Below are 12,757 nucleotides of genomic sequence, written 5' to 3' on the forward strand. Positions count from 1 at the left end.
CCTATAACCTTTTGTTTAACTTTAATAATATTTTCCTTCGTTAATATAAGATACCTTCGACACCAGTTTGGCTTTTATAAACAGACATTCAACAATCAATTGTATAATTAATTAGAAGAATATCATTTAAGAAAATAAACTAGCTCGAAATGCAATATAAAAACGCATTGGTTAATTCGAAAGAAACGTCAAGAACCCGCGAAGTTGCTATTGCACCATCAAGATTTAGTAATAAAATGTAAGTTTTTCAGAACAAGACACTAAGAAATATCGTAAATACACTCAGATAAAATAGATAAAAAACTAAGACCTTCGAATATGAACTTTTATTCAGGAAATTAAGAAAACTATTTGGTTTGATGTCTATTAAGTTATAAATAATACAAAGTGTAGGTTATTCAACAATGACTAGTAACAAGATATTAAAAAAATATATAAAAATACCCATAAAAATGTCTAGTAATATAACTATAACCGTCAAACCGAAATGTTATCGGGTTTCAAACAACGACAACTATTGAAATCTATTGAAGACAATATTAGTTTAAAAAAGTTAATGTGTATTGTGGGAAAATATGAATCTGTACAATGTTTATCAGTATGTAACAACAATAGTTTTCCCCAATGTTTGTTTAGAATATTACGTGATTTTTTTCTTATTTATATTTAAAGTCCCATATCAGAAAAGATAAATGTTCAGTTATTAGATGTGATATGTGACAAAAAAAAATGTTATTCCTCCAGCTCCGCGTTGGCCGCTCGTGGGATGCAGAGGGTATGTCAACAAACATATTGCCAAAGTAAACACGAAGAATTGAATGAACCATACGCCGTTATCGCTGGTACGCTGAAGCAACAATATATATATTCTGTAGATGTTTTACATATGTTTCCCTGTTTATCAACTGAGATAGCGTTAATCAGAACGATAAGGACCGGCTAGAGACCCGAAGGTAAATAAAATATAATAAAAAAAATATATATATACCCGGTGAACCACGATAATTCAGGATATAATAGGACACGGAAACCCGGAGGGTCCGCATTGTTTTGTAAATAACCAGACACGGCTTCCTCATGTTTGTTCTGCTTCCAAACGTAAACGTGTTGCTTTTTACTGTCGCCTAATGTAAATAGTAGCACTGCACTAGATGTACATTTAGGGTGGCACCCTGTACTGGGGGGGCGCTTGCCGGGTACGGGAAACTTCGTTCGGTACTTACTTGTTTTGAGAAGACGGCGATGTCCTCGTTAAATGACTCCGACGAACAAACGTCACCGCCGGCTACTCCTGGCTCTCGAGGTGTACAGGTGGCAAGTTCGCATTTTTCGAATATTAATGCCAACAGGGGGAATAGGGGATGCCTGCAACAAAATAACACATTATTACCTATTGGTGATCATGATCATCACTAAAAATGAATGAATAAAAAAAATATCAATGTTGACATCGATGTTGACACTGAACCGAAAGTATCGACGTTACAAAAATTAACATTCCCAATATGTATGATCACACTGTAAGAAAATTAACTTTGACTGGTTTTTCTCTTTAGTAGTGTTGGGAACTATCGACTGAAAACAGTGGCAACAGTCGGTAGTCGCAAAACAGTCGAAACAGTTGATAGTCAAAAAACTAGCGACTGAACATAGTTTCGACGGTTCGGCCAAGGTTTCGACTGTTTTTTTTTGTTCAATTCGTGATGTTAGACGAAGATGCACGAACCCTTTCCTGTATAAAATGTAATAGATGTTATGTGGATCTGTAAAAAGGAATGGAATATTTCTATGGAATGGAATAATAATCCACAAATGTTTTATCGTATTTTAATACGCTAAATTATATATTTAATTGATATACTGCAATAAATATAGACAATACAATAGAACTTAAACAAAACCTAAAAACTGAAGATGTACAATAAACATAAATAATAAGTAAAAATTAAACATATACCTGATCATAGAAAAAACTAATCCATGACATGATCGCACAATAACTACTAGAGCTTTTTTAAATAAAATAAATGCTTTATTTATTATTAAATGGAAATATTATTTAATAAAGATCGAGATAGTTAGTCGATCGAGATAAAAACAGCCAACAGTATATTACTATTTATCATTCACAATTTTAATCTTTTTACCCTATTACATTAACAATCTCGAAAAATATCGTTCCAAAATGCTGCTATATTAATATACAATATATTATTTTCAAGCAAACTACCAAAAGAATCGTAAAATTATATTTCATATAAATCTATGTAAGCATAAATTTGGTACATATCTGTCAAGGTCGCGGCTACGATGACAGCCAGAATGTTAAAAATCACTCAAATGAAGCTAGTAGAACTAAAAATAGTAATTAAGTTAATAGTAATTAAGTACACGACTGAAACAGTCGATAGTAAATAGTAATAAAATCAGTTGGACCGAAAATAGCGACTGAAACAGTAACTAATAAAAAGTAGTAAAATCAGTCGAACCAAAAATAGCGACTGAAACAGTCGATAGTAAAAAGTAGTCAATTACTAAACAGTCGATAGTCAATTTCAGTCGATAGTTCCGAACACTAATCAAGATACTGTATGTTTGGATTATCAGATTATCACTTCTTACAATTCAATTTCTACTCTAATACTATCTCAATGGAGTTAAAATCATTCTAGAGGTTATTCTTCTCGTTAAAAGTTTATAATGATCTTTCCATCTACAGCTTGGTCTTCTTCCACTTGTGTTGTAGAATTATCTGCCAGTTCATCATTTTCAGATTGTTCATTCATTTCAAGGTCTTGAAACCAAACTTAATGGCTCTGGAGCAGCCCTATACATCTTAGAAATCTATATTTTTGTAACGAGGATTCAAGAGAGGTGAAAATGGTGAAAGCAAGTATTTTAATATTTTCTGTTTGTAGCAATCATTTCTTCATTTCCTTAATTGCGTTACTTTTCTCTCCGATTGTATGATTTGGTTGGAAACCTATTTTTTACCACATATTTCACGAGTATTTATTTCTTTTGATCGTAAAATCCCACAAACTTCAGTAAAAATGAGAATAATTGACTACTACTTTTAATTCAATGCAGATTTTTTTTAATGCTGATTTTGCCTCAGTCCTAGAACACATTTCGATAAGCAATTCATAGTTATCAGTAATTACATATTTCTTTGAGTTAAATAAAATTATTTCACGCAAAAGACACTTATTTGGAAAATACTTAAAATTAATTTTAAAATACCATGGAATGCTTGGGAAAATATCAAGTTATCTGTGTAAAATTAGTGACAATCTTGTCAAAAATGTAGTAAGAAATCATGCTTTTCTAAAAATTCTAGTAATATATATTATAAAAGTTAGTATATTACATCATCGTATTGTAGCAATTGGCTTTAGTACCACAACATCTTTGATTCCATTTTCTAATAAAACGAATCTATTAATAACCACGAAGACAAAACACGACCGTCCCAAGTATACACACAATAATTTATGATCACCAAGTTTTTACACCACTTTACACTTATATGTAACACTGGAATCATTTGAATTAAGTATGTTTTATAATTAACCTCAGATTTCTCTATATAAAAGGATCGGAAGTTTTTCCGAATATAAAAAGTTTAAAGCACATAATTCATATCGATGTATATACTTTTAAATATTTTTTAATCTGTATTCCCAACAAAGCGCTTTTAAACGACAACATAAAAGTAATTAGATTAATTAAGTTACTAGGAATCGAAGAACTAGCCCAGATATGTGTGGACCGAGCGGATTCTAATCGGGTACGTTACATATCGTATTATATTCAATAAAAGCGTATTAAATATTACATCAGTCTTATTTTTAACTCATTTTAATTATTAAAAGGCTAGCCGTAGCCATATGCCAGATATTTTCCTATGCTAAAATGCCGAGCTAACGACAGCCGAAGAAATATCGTCGACGCGAGCTCGTTCTACTTCTGTTGTTGTAATTTTTGGGGTGGTTTCGTTTTCGATAAAATTAATACGCGGTGATCGAAACTGGAACTAGCGTCGGTTCTCGCCCCGTCGCAGAATCGCTCCTTCGACCAAAGAGCGGTAATTGCACGACGATCCTAACAGATGTTTGTCCATTTTTGGATATTAAATACGTTTCAGATTTGATTGGCGACGAATGAAGTCAGTTTTATTTTGGGCGTGAAGTCTTCACGCGTTCTTAATCGACAATGATAACATTCAAATACGTCTGGGATAAGTGTGTGAGTCATTGTTACAATTATTATACAGGGTGCTTCAACTTTTTCTGAAATAAATTACGATATTGATAGATAGTATTCTCGGGAGCAGTGTTTACAAAATATGAAATTTAAACTAGCTTATCGCCTAAGTGATTCCTACCAGACGAACGTTACTTTTTATGTTTTTTGATTAAAAACAGCTTAGTAGATTTTACTCTGATGAAATTTCAGTGCATATTTTAGTATCCAAAACATGCATTTTGTTTCTTTAGATAAATTGACTTATTTGTAGCACAATTGATTCATAACTAGGAAAACTTGTACATTTTTAATTAAGAAAAAAGAATGATTGTTATAATTTTTCCTGAGAGGTATTTATAAAATATAAAATTAAAATGTTTTCATTAAGACAATTTCGTTATTGGGCATTCTTGGATTCTATAATATTATCGCTAATTTTATCATTTCATTATATATTAATTTATACTGATACCAATTATTACCATATTTTATGATTTTAAGATACATTTACATATTTAACAATTTAAATATATTAATGAATATTATTCGAATATAAAAAATAATTAGCAGCTTATTTAAATATCTCCAGCCTTAAGCCTCCAGAAATTACTAATATAACTGCTAAAATGTATAAATATTCATTTAATGTGTATAATTAAATATTTAGTGTTCGTTTTATTGGAGATGCTTTAATTTAAAGGAGTTCAACGCTTTAAATTGTTTACGTTTATGTAAAAAAGCGCTGCTAATGGGAAACATATATTAGGAAAGCGATAACGAATGAGGCCTTAATTTCGACAAATGTCGGAAGGATGATATAGTCGGGACGTCGTATTCGTAATACAGAGCACGCTTTATTTACGGGCCGCGGAATCGAGATAGCCGCGGTCGCACTTGTTTTCTCGTCGCGGCTTTGTTTCGCGTCTGTTTTGGGCAGATGGCCGCTGAGCGTTATCGACACCAAAACAAAAAATGAGACGTAGCAGGTCACGAGGTCGATGTCGGCGGCGATCTTTCTTCTGCGCTTTGTTTTCAGATGGCATCGCGGAAAAACGGAGAAGAAAACACAAACATTGCGTTGGAATTTGTTTAATTGGTCCGTCGTCTATATATTCATCGTATAGTCCCTAAAAACATTAACTTATCGATGTTATTAACTGATTTTCTATAAGCTCGACATTTAATGTTGGAGCTCCAAAGAAAAGGTGATTCAGAAAGGCTTATCTGAAGGATGACATGCTTTAATTAATAAGTAACTCTCATTTGACAATAGATATCATTCGAGAACTAGAGAGTCTTGACAGGTCCTGTAGATGTTAATATTTCATCTCATTCCTACTAATAGTTTTTAGTGAAAAATTTTCAAAAAAATAGATAATAAATCATTTCATGTGGTCTTTAAAAATCCAGAACACTAAACAGTTTAAAAAAATCGACAAAATAATTTTGGGAAGCATAAACTTTTTTGATATTTTAGGGTTTTTCCTTTTATCAACTAGGGTTTATCAGGATTGAACCTAGTGACGTACGCGGAGGAAGCACTGTCCAAGCATTAGGGCTATCGGCTAGCGAGTGACCAACAGATCATCTCAGAGGACATGCGGTCTTACACAGCCTGGTTACTGGCGTGACCGGGATGGTTGTACTTATCAGATTTGACGTTGGAAAGCATAAACAATAGCTAACATAAATTTACTATCATGCCCCGACAGTATTCGAACCAGCGATTACCGCAACACTAGTAGAACCGTCCTGTAACCTTGGGCACTGCGCTAGCCAAGCTGGCAAAAATAAAAAAAAAGTAAAATTTATCGATTTCGTTGTATAAAAACAGTCAAAGGTTAGTGCTAGAATCACTCTTGAAGAAGAATAGGGAAATTTTTATATTTAAAAAAATATTTTTCTGAATTAGACTGGAGACTTGTTGAGTGATGCGATATTTTATCAAACTAGACTTACTATATTTTCAATACTCAAGGTTGCATGACGTTAGGTTCGTCCATCGATCGATGGACGAATCTACAATGAAAACATATCGTGTATTACGAACTTTATGTCGAAAACCTCCATATATTTAAGAAGATAATGCATTCGAGTCGATACCATCACAAAATGTTAAACGATGGCCAACTGTACGACTACATCTCCCGGGAAATTATTTTCTGGCAAGCGATGAAACGCGTATCATTATCATTCATACGAAATAAATTAAACGCCGCAAAAATCCGCATAATAAAATTTAAGAACTACTTCAAGTGTCCACCGACTCTACACAGAGCCTAACACTTTTTTCGCATTATTTTCCTCTGAACGCCACAGTAACGATCGTCATATGTCACACCAGAGCTCCTAAAAATATATTATTCAAAAGCGCACGGCTACAGAATAAGTGATTAATTGTCATTTAATATTCATTCGATTGCTTATTTCATTAGGCCGGAATAAAATATGCGAAACTACGGGGCAGCGTAATGAAAAATAAATAAAACCGTTTTTATGATATCTTTGTTTTCGATGGGGGGGCGCGGGGCGAGGGGGACGGGATTTAAATTTCAAATTGTCGAATAAAATCTATCTTAATTAGAACTGTCCGAGTTTGTCACGCGAATAACGCTATTTAAAATGGACGGGACGTTTTATTCCATATTAGGACGGTGCCAACTACCGCGGAACTTCACGGATTAAAAAAGACGGTTTTTATTCCCTATGAACTTTACATTTAAATACCGCCGATTGTTGGACGGGATATATTTAAATTATTCCGTAGTTCAATAGATAATTAATTTTGTATAATTGATTGACATGTACTCGATGTGCTTAACTGTAGGAATATATGAACGAAATGGTCAAACCAAGATAAATCAAACTAAATATATTTCTAAAAAAAAACTATAAAATAGAAATCATATAAAAATTAAAACTTTTTTGCAAATTATCATCCTTTGTGGTTCAACAATCTACCCAATGGATAATAACTATTACTTATGACAATAATTATTATTATATGTAACAGGTAAATTGAAGTCCCCGGCCTACCATAGTAAAACACATTTTTTGGCAAAATTAGTTTTTTTAATCAACAACATAATATTTTGTAGTACGATTTGTCATTTGCTTCAAAATAGGCCTCAGTTTCTGCGATCACTCCTTCATTCGACGAATTTCTTCCCAGGGAGCATTCTTTTGAGATCTGAGAACAGGAAATAGTCGCTGGGGGGCCAGATCTGGAGAATACGGTGGATGAGGAAGCAATTCGAAGCCTAATTCATGGATTTTTGCCATCGTTTTCACTGACTTGTGACACGGCGCATTGTCTTGGTGAAGTAGCACTTTCTTTTTCTTCAATATTCGGCTGTTTTTCAGCGATTTCGTCATTCAAACGGTCTAATAACGCTATGTAATAGTCGCTGTTGATGGTCCTTCCTTTTTCAAGGTAATCAATGAAAATTATTCCAAAATACAAATGCCATAACTTTGTCAGCGGACTGTTGCGTTTTCCCACGCTTTGGAGCGGGTTCATCGTATGCAGTCCACTCGGATGACTGTCGATTGGACACGGAGTGAAATGATGGTGCCATGTTCCATCCATTCTCACATATCGACGCAAAAACTCGGATTTATTACGCTTGATAATATTCAAACACTGCTCCGTATCATCAACTCGTTGTTGTTTTTGGTCAAAAGTGAGCTCGTGTGTGAACCAAATATTCGTAAATGATATGATGCTATTTCATTCAATTTCAATTTACGGTCATTCAAAATCATTTTGCGGATTTTTTAAATGTTTTTCGTTGATAACAAAATCTTTTGGGCGTCCACTGAGTTCACCGCCTTCGGTGCTCATTTCACCGCATCTTATCTTAGCATAGTAATCCTTAATGGTTGATTTTCCTGGGGCAGTGTCCGAAAACTCGGCATTAAGTCAAGTTTTTGCTTCAACTGTATTTTTTCCCCTCAAGAAGCAATATTTTATCAGCACGCGAAATTCCTTCGAATTCCGAAAAGTTGAAATTATTTCCAATATTATTCTATAAAATTATTCCAAATAGATTAAAGTCGTCACATACCAGCTATCGCCTGGTTAAAGAACGCCTCTAAAAACTTCATTCCTTATTTTTTTAGAATGTCAAATTCACTCAATCTGTATTCTAAAAAGAATCAGACCTAAAAGAAACAAAATGACCGGATATAAAGCTCATTTAACACGCGGAACGTGGCTGTCAAAGACTAAATACACTAACCACAAAAATTATGATGCATTTTGTGTTGAAACCTAGACAAGGTGTTTGTATTCTAAAAAGAATCCGAAACACTTGATGTCATAAATAGAAAATACATAAAGTATATGAAGGAAATGACAAATTATCACGGTTTCAATAACCACGACGGTTTACAAAAGACCAAACGCACTAACCACAAACGTCGTGGTCTCTTTCGAGCTGAAACCTGGACAAGGTTTTTGTATTCTAAAAAGAATTCGAAACACTTGATGTCATAAACAGAAAATACATAAAGTATATGAAGGAAATGACAAATTATTACGGTTTCATTAACCACGACTGTTTACAAAAGACCAAACGCACTAACCACAAGCAGCGTGGTCTCTTTCGAGCTGAAACCTGGACAAGGCGCGAGAGATCCAGATGCGGAGATGAGACCGGGCGGGTTGCCTGCACTCTTTCCGAACCGCCGCTTATCCAAACAATGGCGGAAACGGCACCTTTGGTGTTTTTATGGTGGTTTTTAACGATCGCCAGAAAACCGCAGCCACAGTTTACCGACATTAAAAATCCGGATCGACATCAAAGAAGAAATCTTACCCAGTCAAAATATTTACGAACGATCAAGACGCGATCCGACAAACCGACTAAATTTTTATGTTTAATTCATTCCGACCATAATAAAAAAGCCATAAACGCAAAACGATAGAGAGCGCAGATGTAGTACGTACGCCTCGGACCAGTAATAGATATACATATTTAATATTGACGGTGGATGGCTTCGAGAAACTGTAAAATTGTTATACGTCGAGTTATTGGCCAATAAAACCGATCAGATTCGAATATTAAGTGTATAGATTAAAAGTATTAACGACGCTTAACACTGTCTTTACGATAATTCCTCCGCTTGCTTTTCATTTCCCGAATTATTGACTCTCCCGTGGCTCTCGCTATTCCGCGTCCTATTCGGATTGTCGTTAAATATTATTAATCATATGTAATCGAATGGTGGATTATTAATATTCCCTTCATTTGATTATTGTTTTATTTTTACGAAATAGTGAAAAACTATTGAAAAACAAAATATAGTCAATTCAAAATGGCACGAGTCTAAATATGTGTCTGTCTAAAGTTGTAAATTCGTTTTACAGTCAGACAATATTATCCTTGTCATTTTATTCTAGTCAAAAAGAGATAGAATGCTGTTAGACAGGTTCGAACATATAAGGAAATGAGCCTGCAAAAGTTGTCCATTTGCCAAACTTCTGACAATTCTTCAAAATATTATAATTACGGGTTATAAACCGGCAAACATTGTTTAATGCTTTGTTTTAATCAATTTGAAATCGCCCCCAGTTTTTATTGAAAATATGTTTTTGCACCTTGCAGCTGCACTGTATATTAGTACGGACAGGGTCACTAAAATATTTCAAAAAATAAAAAACAAGATAAAAACATGCTTAAATTCAACAAAAAGAAACCGTGTTTATGTGAAACAGGTGACGAATCAAGATCAGCTTAGTGTTTCATAGATCAAATATACGAAATCTATAAAACAGTAAGTCGTTTTTTCAATCGAAACATAATTTAATACAATTATTTCAGAGAAAATTGTTAGTCTCGAAAGTATCCACAAAAATCCAAAAAATATACGGCTATTTGAGAGATGTAGAACATCCGTTCATACATTCTTGGATAATATAGGATTTAAGTGGTGTAAAGATAACAAAGGGGTTTAATGGAACTTCCAGAGATTGCTTTTAGAAGAATACAATTTTTAAAAACATGTAACAAAATCAAGGAAGAATTATATCAATTTATATATTTAAAAGAGACATGAATATTTCGGAATGGTACATTGGGTTGCTCATGGCAAGATGATAATAAATATAGTTTAAGACAACAAAGGTTCATGGAAAAAGGTAAACGTTAGAGTAAGTATCGATTAGGTTGTGTTAGTTATAACATTTATTCATTTCAAACATACAGTTCTTCATGTTGGAAACAGGAATGATTTTATTCCTGGTGCAGAAGTAGTGTTTCTCTAAATCCAAGGGTGACTACCATGAAGAAATGAACCATAACTAGTCCTTGCAGTAGTTTGAAAATCAGCTTTTAAAGAACTTGAAGGAACCATCAGTTATTGTTATATAAAATGCATATAAAATGCACCATATTTACCATATACCACCGCCACGACACTTTAGGCCACCACCAATTCACCATCAACAACTACAAAGGTTGGCAACGCCGGTGGATTGGTACCATGCAGTTCCAGGGTATAAAAGACCATCAGGACAACGTCTCGCTCTCTTTTCTTTTCACCGTCCCCTTGTAACAGTACCACTTCCACAGCGCTACCGTACTTCCTTCACCTTAACCTAATATCCTGTCAATTCTCCCATCGACCACATGTATCAATCGTAAGTTAGAATAAACAACTTTGATTCAACCAGTGTTTTTTAGTTCCCGTGCAAATTCCTTCCAAAAATAGTAGTGAGTGTTCTGATAAATAATCGCAGCGGCAGCCACACATTTCGACCGACCGACCGACCCGACGAACATTCCTACACATATATATATATATATATATATATATATATATATATATATATATATATATATATATATATATATATATATATATATATATATATGGAATAACACTAACTGTTTTGCAGATATGGCAAATGCATTAAGGACAATGCAATGATTAAATGTAGTTTTATCAAGAAACATGTATACAAATACTAACAGGACAAACTAAAGAGAAATATAGTAATATCATAATAACTTTACAAGGATAGATTGCATCGAAAGAAACAAAAAATATGCTCTATGTTATAAATATTCTCTCTAATGAAAGTAAAATACATTACTCAGATATATAATTGTTAATTAAGTGGATTAGGCCTTCGGGGGATACCACTACATACGAAAACGCGTCTAGAAACCTACCGATACTAGTGGGGAAAAAAGCTCAATGTATATATAGTAAAACAACTCTAACCTTTAAACTATAGGTGGCTGTAAAATTAATTGTAGTTTTAATATAAAAATAAATTATATTTAATACAATATTTGTTCAATTATATTATTTATATTAAAATTTTGTTATATGTCAGAGGCTAAATGTACTAAAACTCAGAGTAGCTGCGGCACCATTGCGACGTTTTGACAAGTCTCCCATGTCACTGCTATTTTGAATTGACTATATATTTAATGGTATAGTGAAATTGGTTAAAAAAGCATTTAAAAATGTATATAGTTGTAAATCCGTCAGCCATTTGAGCTTTTTGGGCTCAGATAAATACATATAAAGAATATATGATGTTCTAATAGCAAGAAAAACTTTGTGTTTTAAATAATAAATTTAGAATGAAAATGTATATGGCGTTTTCATGTATTTTACTCAGACTTATCCAGTGGTGAAAATGTGTAGTATTTATGTAAATAACTGTTAAATTAGATGGTTTTTCATTTAATATTATTTGGTTATTCAGCATATACAAACAATAAACATGGACAATTAAAATTTCATAACTTTTGTTGTTTTATTTGAAGAAGGACTGCCCAAACCCATCAAACACCCCTAAAATCTTATGGTAATATTGCTCCGTCACATACCAATGCCGGTTTTAGTTTCAACAATTTAAAGTGTTTTTTTATTATGTGAACGACGAATTGTCAGACTTTTGAACGAAAACCGCAAGAAACTGAGAGATAGAGATAATAAAAAGCGATGGTAAGGATCAGACCAGATCAGAAGGGAAAACAGCTATCACATAAAAATTTTAAATCGTTTCAATATCGAAGTTTCATTGCTGTTGGCCAAACCAAGATTTTTCGATGGCATATTGTGAGGCGTGGTTAAAATTGAACCGTCTATGATCATTCTAAGAGAAAATATTATAGAAAATGATAGAAGATATAGTCTATTCAAAATTATTTTGTACATACGTCATTTAAATTTGTGACATAAAAACGTTACAATGTTGCTGCATACAACAAAAGTCTAGCCTAAATAAAATAATTAAACAAAAATGTTTCAATTTTATATCAAATAAATATAATTGATTTTAACATTATAGTACATCTAAAAACTACAGTTAATTATTCAGCTACTATAGTTTATAGGTTACAGTTATAACTTCTTATCACTGGTACTCTCAAGAATTTTGCATACGTCTGACAACTGGACGACTTTAACAGGCACATTCGATTACGTGTTTCAACTAATCAGACAGTATTGTGTCTCTTTTTAAGTAGAATAAAATGAGAAGGAAAAT

At 33.1% G+C, this 12,757-nt stretch overlaps 1 protein-coding gene across 6 annotated transcripts in view; it reads right to left on the reverse strand.

Moving 5' to 3' along the window:
• Positions 1 to 12,757, reverse strand: part of hth (Meis homeobox homothorax) — a 273,708-nt gene that overhangs the window by 242,218 nt on the left and 18,733 nt on the right. For all 6 annotated transcript variants that reach the window (XM_076402447.1, XM_076402445.1, XM_076402449.1 and 3 more), the window contains one exon: positions 1,224 to 1,365. In XM_076402447.1, coding sequence (XP_076258562.1) covers positions 1,224 to 1,365 — 142 coding nt within the window. The remainder of the gene's footprint in view (positions 1 to 1,223; positions 1,366 to 12,757) is intronic.

The sequence above is a fragment of the Rhynchophorus ferrugineus genome, unplaced genomic scaffold (assembly GCF_030347505.1).
Source record: "Rhynchophorus ferrugineus isolate W39M unplaced genomic scaffold, kcgeb_rfMv2 rfM4, whole genome shotgun sequence".
NCBI lineage: Eukaryota > Metazoa > Arthropoda > Insecta > Coleoptera > Curculionidae > Rhynchophorus > Rhynchophorus ferrugineus.